This window comes from Polistes canadensis, unplaced genomic scaffold (genome assembly GCF_001313835.1).
Source record: "Polistes canadensis isolate GaletaPanama2010 unplaced genomic scaffold, ASM131383v1 scaffold_111, whole genome shotgun sequence".
Taxonomy (NCBI): domain Eukaryota; kingdom Metazoa; phylum Arthropoda; class Insecta; order Hymenoptera; family Vespidae; genus Polistes; species Polistes canadensis.
In genome coordinates, this window is record NW_014569658.1 from 391,086 (window position 1) to 406,374 (window position 15,289).

Sequence of the window (15,289 nt, forward strand, 5' to 3'; positions counted from 1 at the left end):
TATCGGTAATAGTAGTGCTCTACCTTTATCTTGCCGACAGTCGGTAATATGACGTACCGACGGAGAATATTTTCATATATGAATAACTAATGAAATAAATAATAATTGAAGCTGGCAATTTGGGATTTTTAATGAGCAATTAAGAGCACATATTAAATTCTTTCTGCCGTCAATTTTTTTACTGTCGGTAATTCTGATGGTAACTTACCATCAGACCTTTTCGGTCGGTAAGTCGTATTACCGACTGTAGGCAAGATAAAGGTAGAGCACTACTATTACCGATATTGGCTTAGCCATGTTACTAGAATTTTAATATATTTGAAACTTTCTTATTTCCTAGTAACTTTTAATAGCAAGTATATACTTCTGTATTATTTGGTCATGTACTCTACCGATCTTTTCATACACTATGTTAATATCTATTTCATAGATATGAGATACTTATTTTTACTTTTAAAAATAGAACGTGATCACATAGTTGATATACGTTAATTTTCTATCATTATTTGTATAAATTATTATGTACGTATTTCTTCCCAATAATACACATTTATGTTGTGTGTGCATTTGTGTGTGTGTATGTGTAACTTATCGAAATTTAATTGATATAAGTAAGGATAGTATATGTCAAGCAATATAAAATGCATTAAGCATTTATTTATAGAAAGATAAGCGAACATGATATATGCAGGAAAGAAGATTTTTAAAGAAATAAATAAATCGGTTGACAAGTTGATTGAAAAATTAAAAGCAGCAAGAAATAGAAAGAAAAGAGTGTTTAGATTATTTTTTTACATACATCAGATATAACAGTTCATAACAAAAAGAGTTCAAGTTCTTAAATTTTTATATATCGTGTAAAATTTGATAGAATTGTTCCTAATATTTAATGTTGATAAAACAGTTTACAATTTCGATATTGTTGTACAATTAAAGTGTGAGTTATAATCTCTCGGTTGGACATAAATATACGCATCAAACCAAATTTTTAATTATTGGAGAGTTGTGTGCTTGTTAATGCAAATTTAAAAAATGGGTAAGTAATTCTAATCGCTATATACGTTTCTCCGTCGATATATATATATATCGATATATATATATATGTCAATTCAAAATATTATTGATTTTATTAAAAAAAAATTGAATCAAATACACTCCTCGAGGTTCCTCGCATTCTGAACAAAAATTACGATAAGATGTCGATGATATTGAGTAGTGATTTCAACACAAATTTTGCATCGGAAAGGTCAAATTCCAAAAATATTCTGTTCGAATTAAAACTATGTGCTTTTTGTATCATATTTTACAAGGGCTTATCACACCTCGCGACCCTTAATAGATTTTTTTTGAAACTTTACACATTTGTGTCAGTGTTTCATTAGAACTGTACATTGTACTCCAGGAGTAAATACAGACGTTCAATCTTTTTACAAGATATCGAACGAAGAATTTTAACTGACATTCTTATCTACCAATTCGTTTCAGCAGTTTGTACAAAGTATCAATAGCATAACTGAGCAAATTCGTTATCGCGATGACGTTTAATTAAATTTAAGAAAATTTAAGAAAATTAAGAAGATAACAAATATATAAAATAATTTATTAACGGGCATATCTAAAGTAGCTTCGAAAAAATCCTACTTATAGATAGATTTTATACAAAGTATTGACTGTTATCTTTTCAAAAGTATGTCACATAATCGTGAGATTAAAAAAAAATTGCGTTTATTATTCATAGTATAGATTTATAATGTTTATGTAATCCTTTAAAGCATAAAAGAGATCATATGAATGGAATAGAAATATGTTTTCTATTCCAATAATTAATAATAAATCATTTTTTAAATCTTCTCCAAAATAAATTGTTATTACTATCGTTCATTTGTAAATTTGAAAAACATATTAATTAAGAAAAAAAAGAAAGAAAAAATCTAGATTTACACGATTATAGATACTTACCATTTTATTCTATCTCATCTCGTTATATCAAATAATTCAACCTTATTATATATAAACATTATTAATATATTATTAAATATTAAATAAATAAATAAAAAGAGAACACGTAATATAAATCTTTCAATTGGGGACTCGTCCGGGATGGAATCGAATTAACGAACGAAAACGTTTACTTTTAACGAAGAAGAAGAATCATTGCAAACATTTACTGGAGACGGTACGATCAAAGATAATTGTTGGATCAAGGAATTCAAGGATATGTTAGAAGTATGTGCCAATAGAATAAGAACACGAATAAATTAAAGCAAACGTTAAAACGTAAAATAAAAGTTCGTGTTGTATATGATTACGAAGGAAAGAATACAAAAAAAAATCTAAACTGCTGAGCGTGAATAAAAGCAAGGATAACTACTATTGCAAAAGAATAAATTTCCGAAATCAAAAGTGCCCATCGTAAATCACTGGTATAAAATGTTTTCGATAGAAATCATATGGCCACATCACAAAGAACTGTCAGGGGAATATAAGACAACAAAACGTGCCTAAGGAAAAAACGTGTGTAATGTAAAATCAAAAATTACTCGTTCAACAAAAAGTTATCTTAAAGAGTTTTAAAACAACAGATTTTTTTCATCTGACATCCGTAAAAATTGGTCAAAAAGATAACATAAAGACCTCTTATGCACCGTTTTCTGACGTCAGTAAGAAAATTCAAATCTTATATTCAAAAGTTTAACATTAATAAGATGGAATATTTGTGTGGTTATTCAAAAATTTGTTTTCTTTTTTTTTTAATTGAATAAAGTAACAAAAAATTTTCATACTTTAATAATTTTATTTTTGTTTATAGTTAATACATCGATGTAATAACTTATAAACATTGAAATCAAATAATTATTATAATTAAATACAAAAATTCTGTTCATTTATAATAGGCATAAATAAATGTAAATTTCTTGACTTTGTGATTTGATGCGATTACCAGCGTGTTGGAACCACGATTTTATAATCGATATTTAATAGAAGCTTTATTATTATTCCACATTCAGTCACAAAAGCCCTTACGCCCTTACACACTTATTTGCGTCTTTTTGAAAAACGAGTAGTGTTAAAGAAAATATTTAATTGCTTCCAAAGAAATCCGTTCTATATTTCTGAGATAATTAAATACAAATCAATATGTAAGATGCAAATCAATGTTTAAAATGGAAATAGCCTTGTAAGATATTCATAAAAGCAAATAATATTGCTGTAACATTTCAGGGACAGCACTTAAACGATGGAATTAGAAATCTGCATATATACTGGACTGGTATACTTAATATGTTAATAGTCGTAGAAGATATAAGTTGCGGACGACACAAGTTGCTCACCGAACACACGAACGAGAAAATTTCGTAATAGTTTTTTAAAAAAAGAAAAAAAAAAAAAAAAAAAAAACAGTGAAGTCGATGAAAAGGGTTTTATCAATTCGAAAGAATAAACAACGTCGCGTAGAAAAAGGTGATACGGAATAACGATAATTTTTATTTCAACCGAAAGAAGAAGGGCCGAAAATCGAGAAAGTGATTGTGACAGAGGATATAAATTTCTTTTCCCACTTTTTTATATCGATCAAGGTAGGCTTATCCCCTCCACTAAAAAAATATCTAAAACAAAATATCTTGAAAACGAGGACGGTAAAGATTAATCGTATATACGAGGATAGAAATATTTTTTGTCAGAACGGCCGAGTGTGTGAGAGTAAAAAACAAAAAAAAAGAAATTCGATAGAAAAGAAACTTAAGACGAAAATAATGAAAAGTGGATTAGTATTTAAAAGTGTGTGTGTGTGTGTGCATCGATAGTTTTTAAAGATATTCTATAAAATATTTTAAAGAAAATTCTATGAAAAGTCTATAAAAAATTGTATGAAAAATTCTATGAAAATTGTTAAAAGTTATTCTATCGAATTACGAATAGGATTGACATTGTTGCAGATAATTGTTAGTTGTTGCGTTAAGTTTTTATTACTCGTCTTGCGTAACATTCCGCATAACATTCGTAATATCAAGTTACTCGCAATATTAAATTATTCGGGATTGAACGTTTGATTATACCTGCTTATTATAATTATACACACATAATTATATACTACAAGAAATTTATTCGATTATTATTCGTTTTTTTACAGATACAATGTTTCTCATGATCCTGACGAGTTTGATTTTATTTTTATTTATATTACACTGTTACATAAGATACAGAAGAGAAGGTAGACTTCTCAATCAAATTCCAGGACCAAAAGAATATCCCTTAATCGGAAATATGCATCATTTTCAAGTTCCCAATGGTAAACTGTTTAAAAATGAAAATTCGCGTTTAATCGTTTAATCATTTTTAATTCATTTTATTCGATACAAAGTATTTTAATGTAAAAATCTTCACATTTTTATTTTTTACTTTAGAAATATTCATGAAAAAATATTGGAATTTTGGGGAAGAATTTTATCCTATATTCAAAATATGGTCCCTTTTTTTCTCGTCTATAATTTTACTTCATCCGGAAGATATTAAGGTTAGTGATTAATTAAATAAAATCTCACACACACACGCAGTTCAATCACATTTAAATGAAAGGTAAGGATAAATATTTTTTACGATTGTAGATATTTATGACAAGTAAAAAACTTACAAACAAATATGTCCCATACAAATATATGGAGAGTTGGCTTTCTACTGGATTGCTTACTAGCGGAGGTAACAGATTAAATTGAAAATTTTGGATCTTGAATATATTTATTATATAATATTCTCTCGTTTATTCAATTTTACTGAACAGGTGAAAAATGGCAACAACGAAGAAAAATATTGACACCTACCTTTCACTTCGATATAATTAAACATTTTCTCGTTACATTTAACGAGGAAGCCCAATTTCTCGTAAGATCTTTACGAGAAGAAGCACAAGAACAAGATGATGGTTTTATCGTCGTAGATTTGTTACAACTTATTACGAAGCATTCTTTAAATATAATATGTGGTATAAAATATTAAATGATCATATTTTTTAAATTTGTTCTTTAAAAATTATAAAAAATTCATTAACACAAGATTATTTGTAGAAACGATTTTGGGTATCTCATTAAAAGAAAAGGGTAACCTTGAATCTGAATATCGTAATGCCGTTCATGGTTACGGAAAAATAATACCATATAGGTAATTAATCATTTTTAATATTAATAATTTATTTAATCGTATAATAAAAAGAGAATTTAATTTATAATGAAACAATTATATCGTTCGTTAGATTTGTGAGACCTTGGTACCATTTCGATAAATTATTTGCCTTCTCACCAACAGGTCGGTTGGAAAAGAAACTGTTGAAAACGTTGCACAATTTTTCCAAAAATGTATGTCACTCGTTTTAATTGCATAATTTCACCTTTTACTTTATATTTTGCGGATAAATCTATAGATTTTAATAATTATATTACTTTTACTCTTTTTAGATAATTGCAGAAAGAATGCGTTTTCACGAACAAACGGATTATAAATATTTACAAAATTTAAATCAAGTTAATGAAGAAAATGAGATAATTTCGGAAGAATTGGAGGAATATAATAAAAGTATTTTCAATATTAATCGCGTAATTATAAAAATAATGAAAATATCGATTAAAATAATAACATTTATTACAGGAACGGGATTGAAAAGAAAACTTTGTTTGTTAGATCTACTTATAGTTTTGAATTTGGAAAATAAACAAATCGATTATGATGGAATTCGAGAGGAAGTTGATACATTTATGTTCGAGGTAAATTTTAATATAATTATTCATCATTTCTTCTTAATGATACAATATATTCAAAGAAATATTTTTAAAGGGTCACGACACTACGGCTATGGTATTGTGCTTTGCATTGAGTCTTTTTGCAAAACACAGAAATGTTCAGGTAATATATTCAGTACAATCAAAAATAAATAATCAAACAAACGCGAGATGTATTTTTCATTTAATATAAATCAATAATTATATATATATTAATTGATTTAATTTATATAGGAAAATATAAGACGCGAAGTGAACACGGTCATGCAACGAGAAGATTGTAAACTGACGACTTCGATGCTTCAAGATTGTTCATATTTGGAAAGATGCATAAAAGAATCACTTCGTTTATATCCAAGCGTTCATACTATATTTCGTTATTTAAATGAAGATTTGCAATTGAGTATGTATTATGTTTTACTTATATAATTTCGTTTTAATTATTATTTTTTATATATCAAATAACGCGCGAGCAAAAAAATATTTTGTTATCATTTTTAGGTAATTACGTAGTTCCCGCTGGATCAAGTTGTCAAGTGAGTATCTACAACGTACACAGAAATCCGATATATTGGCCAAATCCGGATATTTTTGATCCGGATAGATTTTTACCGGAAAATATGAAAGAACGTCATCCTTACTCGTACATACCGTTTAGTGCAGGAATGAGAAACTGTATTGGTAAATGTTACATACAAAGAAAAAGAAGAAGAAAAAAAAAATAAGAAACTATCGAATTAATTGTCCCTTTTTTCTTTTTAATAGGTCAAAAATTTGCCATGTTTGAACTGAAAGTATTAATAGCCCATATTTTGCATAATTTTAATCTGGAACCGGTGGACGAACTCGAAGATGTCATTATAAATGCAGATATAACTATGAACCCTTCTAAACCACTTCACGTTAAGTTTATTCCAATATGAAGGATACTTAGAATAGAAAACAGAATAATATTTAATTATGAATTTTCACTTTTTAATATTTTGTAATAAAATAAATGAAATATATAAAGGTAATTAGGTAATTAAAGGTAATAAATAAGATTTTTCGAGAGTATTACTGTGCAAGGAATATTTAGGGGGAAAAAAAAACAATGAAAAAGATATAAAAATATTATAATATATTAATCAGGAAGAGTTAAAAGAATTTAATTATTACCTATTCAATTAATTCAAGTAACATCAATGATTTTATTGAAAACTAACACACTTTAGTATAATTTCAATATATGCATATACGGAAATTACATAGAATATTAAAGAAATTTATATTAGATTTTTATCAACGATTTGATTTCAATCTTTTAAGTTTCTTTGTTCATTAATTACAATTTTTATAATTTATTAAATTATTCATTAATGAGATATTAATTATGATTGAGATACTCTTAAATATTCTAAATATTATATACGTCATGAATATTATATATAAATTACTTAAATGTTTTTATTATTTACTAACTACAATTTCGAGAAAAAATATTACTTTGATGATAATTTAATGGCTAGAAATATAGAATGATAAAATATTAATGAGAGAATTACCTGCAATGTGGAGAGATGATAACGTTCCGATTAAAACCTTTGTGTAGACAACTATGATGTCTGGCGGAAATCCGAGAAAAAAGACGATCAACGCACATGTGCACTTCGAATTATTATTATCTATTATACATTTAAAATTTATTAAAAATATATATAAATTTAAAATGAAAAATTAATTTTATATAACTAAATACATATGTTAAATATTGTTCAGAAAAATATATTTTATTTTATTACGATAAAAAGATAAAAAAGTAAATGGAAAAGGACATATAAAAACGAATCAAAACATATTTTACAAATATATTACGTATGCAGATGACACGTATTACGTAACAAATACGCCTATATACATGATTATAGAACGAACCTTTAAAATTAGTCTTACGAAGGACTACAACTTTTATTATACACAAAATGTATTTCATTTGTACAAAAAAGAGTGCAACCTTATACATATATANGCTCATTAGACGGCGTCACCGTACCATAATACGGTCTCCTGTGATCATCATCAACTTGCATAGATATATATATATATATATATATATATGTATATCAAGTTTTGCCAAAACTCGTTAACAATCACTTCACAAAACTGTGCTCCTGGACGATACGATCCGCAATTTAACAACAACCACAAATAAAATATTCTAGAGAATAGAGGTTTAATTTCACGGACGTCGTACAGTTACATTTGATTTATTTTAATAATAGAATTCGTTCAATTCTAATATTTCTCTCACACAACATATTTAATAATCTATTATAATTACAGTTGAAAAAAGTCGTATCTCTCTTCTTGTGATTCGTACAATATGTACGGCAATACGCTTTATTAACGCTAATGCATCGTTATATCGCTGTATCTTATTAAATAAAATTGATAAGTGGCACATTCACCAAAGGCATTTATTCTTTCAAAAAGTCGGCTTAATAGGAAAGTATGGCCAAACCTGAGGAAAATATCAGTGAACTGAAATAAAATTCAGTTCGGTTCTATGTTTGAATGCGAGGTATAACTGGACCAGTTATCCCTATAAAATTTCTATATCCCATCACCATTTGTACTTGTACTCTTGGGAAAGGGAAAAACATTGTCGAAATAAAAATAAAAGAGAAAGATTCTCCGTTTATACATAAAGATTAAAAAAAATGAGAAAAAAATATATATATATATATATTTAAAAGCGTAAAATATTATCTGGTAATATAAGAATATAAAATCAAAACTATAGATTTTGTCGCCATAAAATTACGGCACTTGACCGGAAAGCATTTCTTCTTGCTGTATTTTTCTCCGATAGTTATCCAACGTTACTTGTATGGTCTTCTCCGAATATCGGCAGTTTTCAGCTCCACAGGTACATGTGAAAGACTTGCATTTTATTATCCAGAATTTTTCCCCATAATCGAAGCTGAAGGCAAACAATGTCAATGAATATTGATCTTTATTTTAAAACGTACACAATTTTAAATCAATTCATATGTAATTTGAAAGAAAATAAAATAATATTTCAAAAAGACAAAATATTGAATTCCATCGCTTTATAATCGTCGATAACGTAACAACAATGTTTTCAAAGAAAATTTTCAATCAAAGTATCTTTAAAAAATATACTTAAAACTTTAGTTATACAAATAATAATCTTAAAACGTAATATATATACATGTGCAATGTATAAATTGATAAAAGATAAAACCAATGAAATATACCAAAATGTTTCCTCAAATTAAAGATGCCTAATATAAAAAGCAACAAAGGTAGAGTCTAGGCAACTAAAACCAAACTTGAAGAAAATTTATTAACGAAGTTTATATGAAACAGTATCTAGTATTTTATACAGAGCCGTTTCAAAATTCTTCGGATGAATCTAGTTTTTCTAACATACCCGAGCTCTTCGTCGGCTTCGATATCTCGATTAGCAAAGAATGCTATCCTAGGAAAATGCAAATCTTGATGTTCAACAAACACTCGTACTGGTAATAAATTAGGTGCGCAAGAATGATTAATAAATCGTGCAATATTTCCATAACGTCTTGCATCAATACAATATGTTTCCCCATCCTATAAATATATACGTAAAAAATATATTAGATGTTATTTAAGGAACAATTAATGTTGATAAGAATTCTTTATGCTCACTCTATTATCCAAATCAAATAAATATGAATCATCTTCTCGATGATCAGCTTCAGAATCCGATATAATTTCTCCCACATATTCACAAACATATGTACCCTTTGGAATATGTCGTAGAGTTCTAAGACCCCAACCTTTACCCTGTGTCCTAAATAACTGAAATCTCTGTGTCAAACCATGTTGAACAACTCGATTGTTACAAGTTATCCTGTTACAATCACAAGCTGGATTGCATTCAAATAACATGGGAGGATCTAGATTGAGTAAATGATTATTTATATATATAAATAATATATAAACCTCCGTTTAATAACATATTACGAAAATGTATTTACCAGTGTAATTAAATTCTGGAATAAGTTTACCTTCTTCATCATACCAACATCTTAAACTTATATTTCCACAGAGACATTTTTCAGAACTACAATTATCTTCGCATCGACATGACTGCAAAGATGTTATTGTACGATCAACATGTATATTACTGGTAAAACAATTTTCAGTTACATAAAGAAAATCTGTTGGTTTATCTTCAGAATCATAACCATTAACACATTGTATTGGATTTGTTTCTTTACCGCGTGAAATGTCACTATAAAGACAGATTACTTTGAGTTGAATATCTTCTATGCACTTAATATTTTATTATCAACAAACACACTTACTTTGTTAATATTTTAACAGTTTTTTCCCACATATGTTCAGACAATTCATTAACTTTAGCATTTAATCTTAATGCCGATATAGTATCGCCATCATTTAGGCAACAATTAACAGCTGTTTCTCCAGCTGCATTTATTTCTCCTATTTTTGCTCCTCTAGCTAACAATAAAACACTAACTGCATACTGATCTTGTCTTGCAGCGATGTGCCTACAAAAATATATATCAATTTATTAAATTAACCCTCCCTCTTTTCTCTTCATTATATCATATATAATTATTTTCATAACTAGAAAAATAATCATTCTATCAGAATTCAACTTACAAAGGAGTATCCCCATGAACATTGACTGCATTTACATCACATCCTTCATTTAGAAGCATTTCGGTAATCTCTGAACTTCCACTATAAGCGCTCCAGTGAAGTGCTATATTCTGTTCTGCATCCCTGATTAATGGATCACATTTCTTATCTAATAGAAACCTTGCTACATCAGTATGACAAAATTCACATGCCCAAATTAAGCTTGTCCATCCCCCATCATCGACAGAATCTAATGAATGAAATAATAAATTTAATATAATAACAACAACCAAATAAATTCCAATCCATTTAATTTTAAAACGTATAAAATTAAAAGATTATTTGATTACCTACTAAAGTTCTTGGAACTTTACATTCAGTTAAAATAATTTGACATACTTCTAAGTGACCAGATTTTGCAGCCATATGTAAAGCAGTCATGCCATCTTCACCTTTCATAGTTACGTCCGCACCTATCCTAACTAAATATTTTACCACATCAGATTTTCCTTTACTAGCTGCTAACATCAAAGGCGTCAATTGATTTCTATCCATCACATCCAATTGAGCACCAGCTTGTACTAAGACATGCACACAAGACAAGTGACCCTTGTCTGCAGCAATGTGTAAACCACTACGATGAGCATATTCTCTAAATATATGATTTGCATTGTAACCGCAAGCTGAAAGTGTAAAATATTTATTATTATTATTATATTTTATTTGTATATCAAATAATTTAAATGTGTACAGGAAACTAAGTATTTTGAGAAACCGACCTAAAACATTAACCAACTTTTCTAAATCGCCATTTTTCACAGATGTATAAAGACTCATGATAGTATAGCGTTCTGGTCTTTCTGCATTAATTGATGGTTCTGGTATTTTAATAATCTCAGGCTTTATTAAAGGACTAGGTGGACGTTCTGCTAATTTTGTATTATCTCCTTTACCAGGTAAGCTCATTTTCGCGGATGGTAATTTAGAAAATTTCTTTCGAGTTGGTATAAATACAGGTCTTCGCATTCCACTGACTGTGACGATTACATCATAAATTGTACTTTCACTTCCACAATGTGGACAAGCTGCTTTTTTATTTGGATATACTTCACATTCTTTATGATATTGATGGCCATTAGTACATCGAACAAATCTACCTTGTGTACAAAATAATCCACAAGAAGGACAACAATTATGTCTTAAAAGTCTTTCCTTATGCATCCGACATAATATAATAAAAGGAACTCGAGTACTAGGTCTTCTCATTGCAACATCATTACTATCAACTTCGTTACAACATCCTACTATTCTATTATCAATAGAATCTATAGCTGTACAATAAAGAGGTGCACCAGAGCCTGTTATTGTCACATAAAGTTGAGATCGTACTTGACATAAGCACAGCATAGATTGTCCATATGTCTGAAAAATGATTGTAATGATTATTATATTATTATTATTATTATTATTATTATAAGTAATTATAATAATAGTAATGTGAACTTACTTCACTAACAACAGCTGTAGATTCTGGTTTTGAAGCTTGTCCTTCTGCAGGACTTGGACTAGGAGCCATACTTCGACGGGTTCTTTTTGCAGGTACAGCACCTTCTAAAAAATGATCTAAATATTATTAAATATTTTATATCAATAAAAAAAAAAATATAAATAATTGAAATCGGATTTACCTTCAGGATAATCATTGTGCTTTCCTGCTTCTGCAACACTTGGTGAACCATCTGCAATTAATATTCTGTTGAAAAGATGTCCAGAAAAAAAAAAGAAATATATATTTTATAGTTTAAATTACCTTCAAACGAATCTGCTTTAGCTATTTTTCGAGCGGCTTGACTTCCACGAGGACGACCTCTCTCTTTTCTACGTTTACCAGTAGCAGGTTTTAAAAAAGGTTTTTCTATATCTGCTAAAGGTGTTTCATCGCTCAAAGGACTACCAATAGAACTACCTAATTTTGTTTGTACATCTGAACTTCTCGTCATAGGAGATAATTTAGGCATACCATCAAATTCAGAGGAATAACTTGGAGAATCATCCAAACTCGTATCATTCATACTTCCATCTCCTAAGTTAGTACTTCTAAAAGTCTCTGAATTCATAATTACCTCAAAAGCATTATCTATTTCTGGAAGAGGTGGTTCTGATTCTTGACGAGCTTTCCCTTGAGATAGTTTTTTTGGTCGTCCAGGCTTATTGTACTTTCTTTGCTTTTTTAAGTTCAAATGTTCCTCTGTATAATTAGACTTTTCTTTTATTGCCATTGCACTTTCTAAAACTGTACTTTTAAAGGATTTTTTGCACAATCTTCTCGCAGAACGTTTTGGACCAGGATTTTCTTCTGTTGAATCACTAAAAATGTCACGGAATGTTTACAAATATCATGAACATATATTTATGAATATAAAATAACAGAAAATAAAAAACCTAAGTGTTCTTAATCTAGGTCGTCCAACTCTTCTCTTTCTGGTTATTGGTGTAGTAGATAGTGGTGGTTCAGGAACGTTATCCGAAGGAACAGGAGTTTCATCAGTAACAGCAATCTTTTCGTTGTTCTTTTCATCAACTACAGGTTGTTCTATATTCTTACTCTTTTCCGCTTCCTTAACTTGCTTCTCTTCTTCTTCTTCTTCTACTTTTTCTTCTTGTACTTTATCTTTATCCTGTGTATCTTCCATTTGCTTCTCTTCGATTTTGCATTCCTCAGAATCAGACTTCTCAACGATATCAGAACTTTCATCTGGATTTTCTATCTTAACGGAAACACCACCAATCTGATCACAATTGGCCAATTCATCTGGTACTAAATTGAGGTTGGAGGAACAACTGGATATTTTAGTTTTCTTTCCATGATCCGTATTCTCGTCAATAGTTCTAAATGTTAAAACTATACGTGGAATATTGTTATCTTTCTTGATTAATTCTTGTTTTAGAGTACCTTCATCGTCACATAGATGATTTTCTTCGACTACCGGCTCCACGTTATTGTCCTCTTGAGCTGTTGTTGTTGTTGCGGTCGTTATTGTTGACGCCATCGCCATCGTTGCTATCGGCGTTGTCAACGTCGTCGTAGTCGTTATCATCGTCGTCGTCGCCGTCGTCGTTGTCGTTGTCGTTGTCGTCATCGACGTCATCATCACCGTTGTCGGTGCCGTTGCAGCCGCTGTCATCGTCATCGTCGTCATCATCGTCGTCGTCATCGTCGTCGTAGGTATTGACGCCGTCGTTGTTGTCTCCGTGGTTGTTGTAGTTGTAACATCCTCAGATTTGTCCAGGTTAGAATTCCCATCAATACCATTTGATATTTCGTCAACAATTGTCGTCGTTGATGATTTTTGGAGTTCCTCATGATCCACATTTTCAGAGGGTCGATTAACATCCACGCTTTTAACTGGATTTACACTTTTATTAAATTCATTGGTCATGCCCTCGAGGATCTGCTGGATACTGAGTTTATCCTCGACACCACCGGCCATGTCCGAATCTTCGCCCTCTTCTTGACTACCCTCTTTCGTATTAGCGGCATCCTGACTTTTACACTCGGACATGGCACCGTATAAGAAAAGCTGCGTGGAAACACGACACGAGGTTCGGAAAAATTAGAATGAGGAAACGTCGAAGTTAAGAAATAATAGTTATTAATTAGAATATCTATGAACTATTATCATGGCACCGGGTAAATGTAAAACGGAAATGAATATCGGTCCAACGATGAATTACACACCGATCTAGATGCATATATCTATATACGCATACACGCACACATATATGTATTTATGCATATGTGCATCATGTATTATGTGTGTATGTATACGCATGCAATATCTTACGCGCTATGTTCACAAACTATAATCATTTGATATTTCTTTTTGACTGAACACTGTTACTCAATTACTTCTTATCACTGCGAAAATGAGCTTTACCAAATCGGTTAGCGTCTTGGCTAATTTATTTTCAAGGTAACACGTTCCTATCGATGGTATTTCGAGAAAAACCTGCTCTGCACTGTTGGGCCCCGCGTAGAACTGGAGGCCATATTGATTGCTCAGGGACGCGCTGATCCAAGCGAGGAATTTATTTTTAAAACGATCCTAAAGCACGAGCCCTTATCTTATTAAATTACTCGTTAACGTTAGTTATTTCTCGAGACCAACAAAGACCGTTTATCTAAATCAATCGATTAATTAAACGAATATATACTTCCTTTAGATTATTATATTTTTTAATACGTTAACTGTTGAAAACGTTTCCGTTGTAATTCATATCTTTAATTCTTATAGCTCGGAATATACTGTTCACTTTAATTATACATCATATAATTCTTTTAAGTTGTGATGCTTTTTTTAAACATGGCTTTTTTATTTAAATACAAAAAAATAAAGGAATATAATTATACAGCAATCAAGATTTTATCGTTAACATCTTACGATCTATTTCTTTCAGAGATTATTTTTATTTTTATTTTTCCGATATTTTTTGAATGCACGTATATTAACATACGTACTAATTTATACTACCGTAATAGATCATGTTTTATAATCAAATTCATAGTTATATCTCGAAGAGAAAACTATGAACTGACGAATGACAATACGAAACGTTTCTATATATGTTTAAATTGTTATATAATTAATGACGTTAATTTGTTCTTTAAAATAAATATATAATAGTACTTGGAAATAAAAATAAAATATTTTTACATTTCCGGTAGATGATTACATGTATATATATATGTAATCGATAATGATAATATAATTTATTCAAATTGATAAGAAATAGATAAATAAAATTATCTACAGAATGTAATTATAAAATAATAGTATGAAAAAGGAGAATAGAAAAAGAAAGAG

General features: G+C 29.4%; 2 protein-coding genes across 4 annotated transcripts; one reads left to right on the plus strand and one right to left on the minus strand.

Annotated features, from left to right (window-relative positions):
- The first annotated feature begins 758 nt into the window (after positions 1-758).
- On the plus strand, positions 759-6,914 carry LOC106787720 (cytochrome P450 4C1-like). Of its 3 annotated transcripts, none has more exons than XM_014750323.1 (14): positions 759-1,036; positions 3,223-3,578; positions 4,133-4,291; positions 4,407-4,516; positions 4,608-4,698; positions 4,781-4,981; positions 5,064-5,157; positions 5,249-5,351; positions 5,451-5,568; positions 5,641-5,756; positions 5,827-5,895; positions 6,006-6,174; positions 6,273-6,452; positions 6,537-6,914. In XM_014750323.1, the coding sequence occupies exons 3-14, from the start codon at positions 4,138-4,140 to the stop codon at positions 6,692-6,694; spliced, it is 1,563 nt and encodes a 520-aa protein (XP_014605809.1). In that variant the 5' UTR covers positions 759-1,036; positions 3,223-3,578; positions 4,133-4,137; the 3' UTR covers positions 6,695-6,914. The 3 variants fall into 3 exon arrangements, with proteins under 3 accessions (XP_014605809.1, XP_014605810.1, XP_014605811.1); XM_014750324.1 differs by lacking the exon at positions 759-1,036 and adding an exon at positions 2,151-2,226; XM_014750325.1 differs by lacking the exon at positions 759-1,036 and adding an exon at positions 2,357-2,514.
- A 1,567-nt stretch (positions 6,915-8,481) lies between these two features.
- On the minus strand, positions 8,482-14,614 carry LOC106787705 (histone-lysine N-methyltransferase EHMT2). Its single transcript, XM_014750304.1, has 12 exons — positions 12,867-14,614; positions 12,235-12,791; positions 12,113-12,163; positions 11,932-12,035; positions 11,204-11,846; positions 10,775-11,107; positions 10,446-10,674; positions 10,124-10,330; positions 9,794-10,050; positions 9,462-9,712; positions 9,208-9,383; positions 8,482-8,733 (listed from the first exon to the last, which is right to left on the minus strand). Exons 1-12 carry the CDS (start codon positions 13,985-13,987, stop codon positions 8,571-8,573), a joined length of 4,092 nt encoding a protein of 1,363 aa, XP_014605790.1. The 5' UTR covers positions 13,988-14,614; the 3' UTR covers positions 8,482-8,570.
- Positions 14,615-15,289: the final 675 nt, after the last annotated feature.

What these genes read in the sequence shown, in the direction of transcription:
- LOC106787720 (XM_014750323.1), top strand. Translation starts at nt 4,138, where the DNA reads ATGTTTCTCATGATCCTGACGAGTTTGATTTTATTTTTATTTATATTA. An exon ending in TTCTTTAAATATAATATGTG is followed by an intron (nt 4,982 to 5,063) that starts GTATAAAATATT and finishes GATTATTTGTAG; the next exon opens with AAACGATTTTGGGTATCTCA. An exon ending in CAAAACACAGAAATGTTCAG is followed by an intron (nt 5,896 to 6,005) that starts GTAATATATTCA and finishes TAATTTATATAG; the next exon opens with GAAAATATAAGACGCGAAGT.
- LOC106787705 (XM_014750304.1), bottom strand. Translation starts at nt 13,987, where the DNA reads ATGTCCGAGTGTAAAAGTCAGGATGCCGCTAATACGAAAGAGGGTAGT. An exon ending in GCACAATGATTATCCTGAAG is followed by an intron (nt 12,036 to 12,112) that starts GTAAATCCGATT and finishes ATCATTTTTTAG; the next exon opens with AAGGTGCTGTACCTGCAAAA. An exon ending in GAAGCCGACGAAGAGCTCGG is followed by an intron (nt 8,734 to 9,207) that starts GTATGTTAGAAA and finishes GTTTGCCTTCAG; the next exon opens with CTTCGATTATGGGGAAAAAT.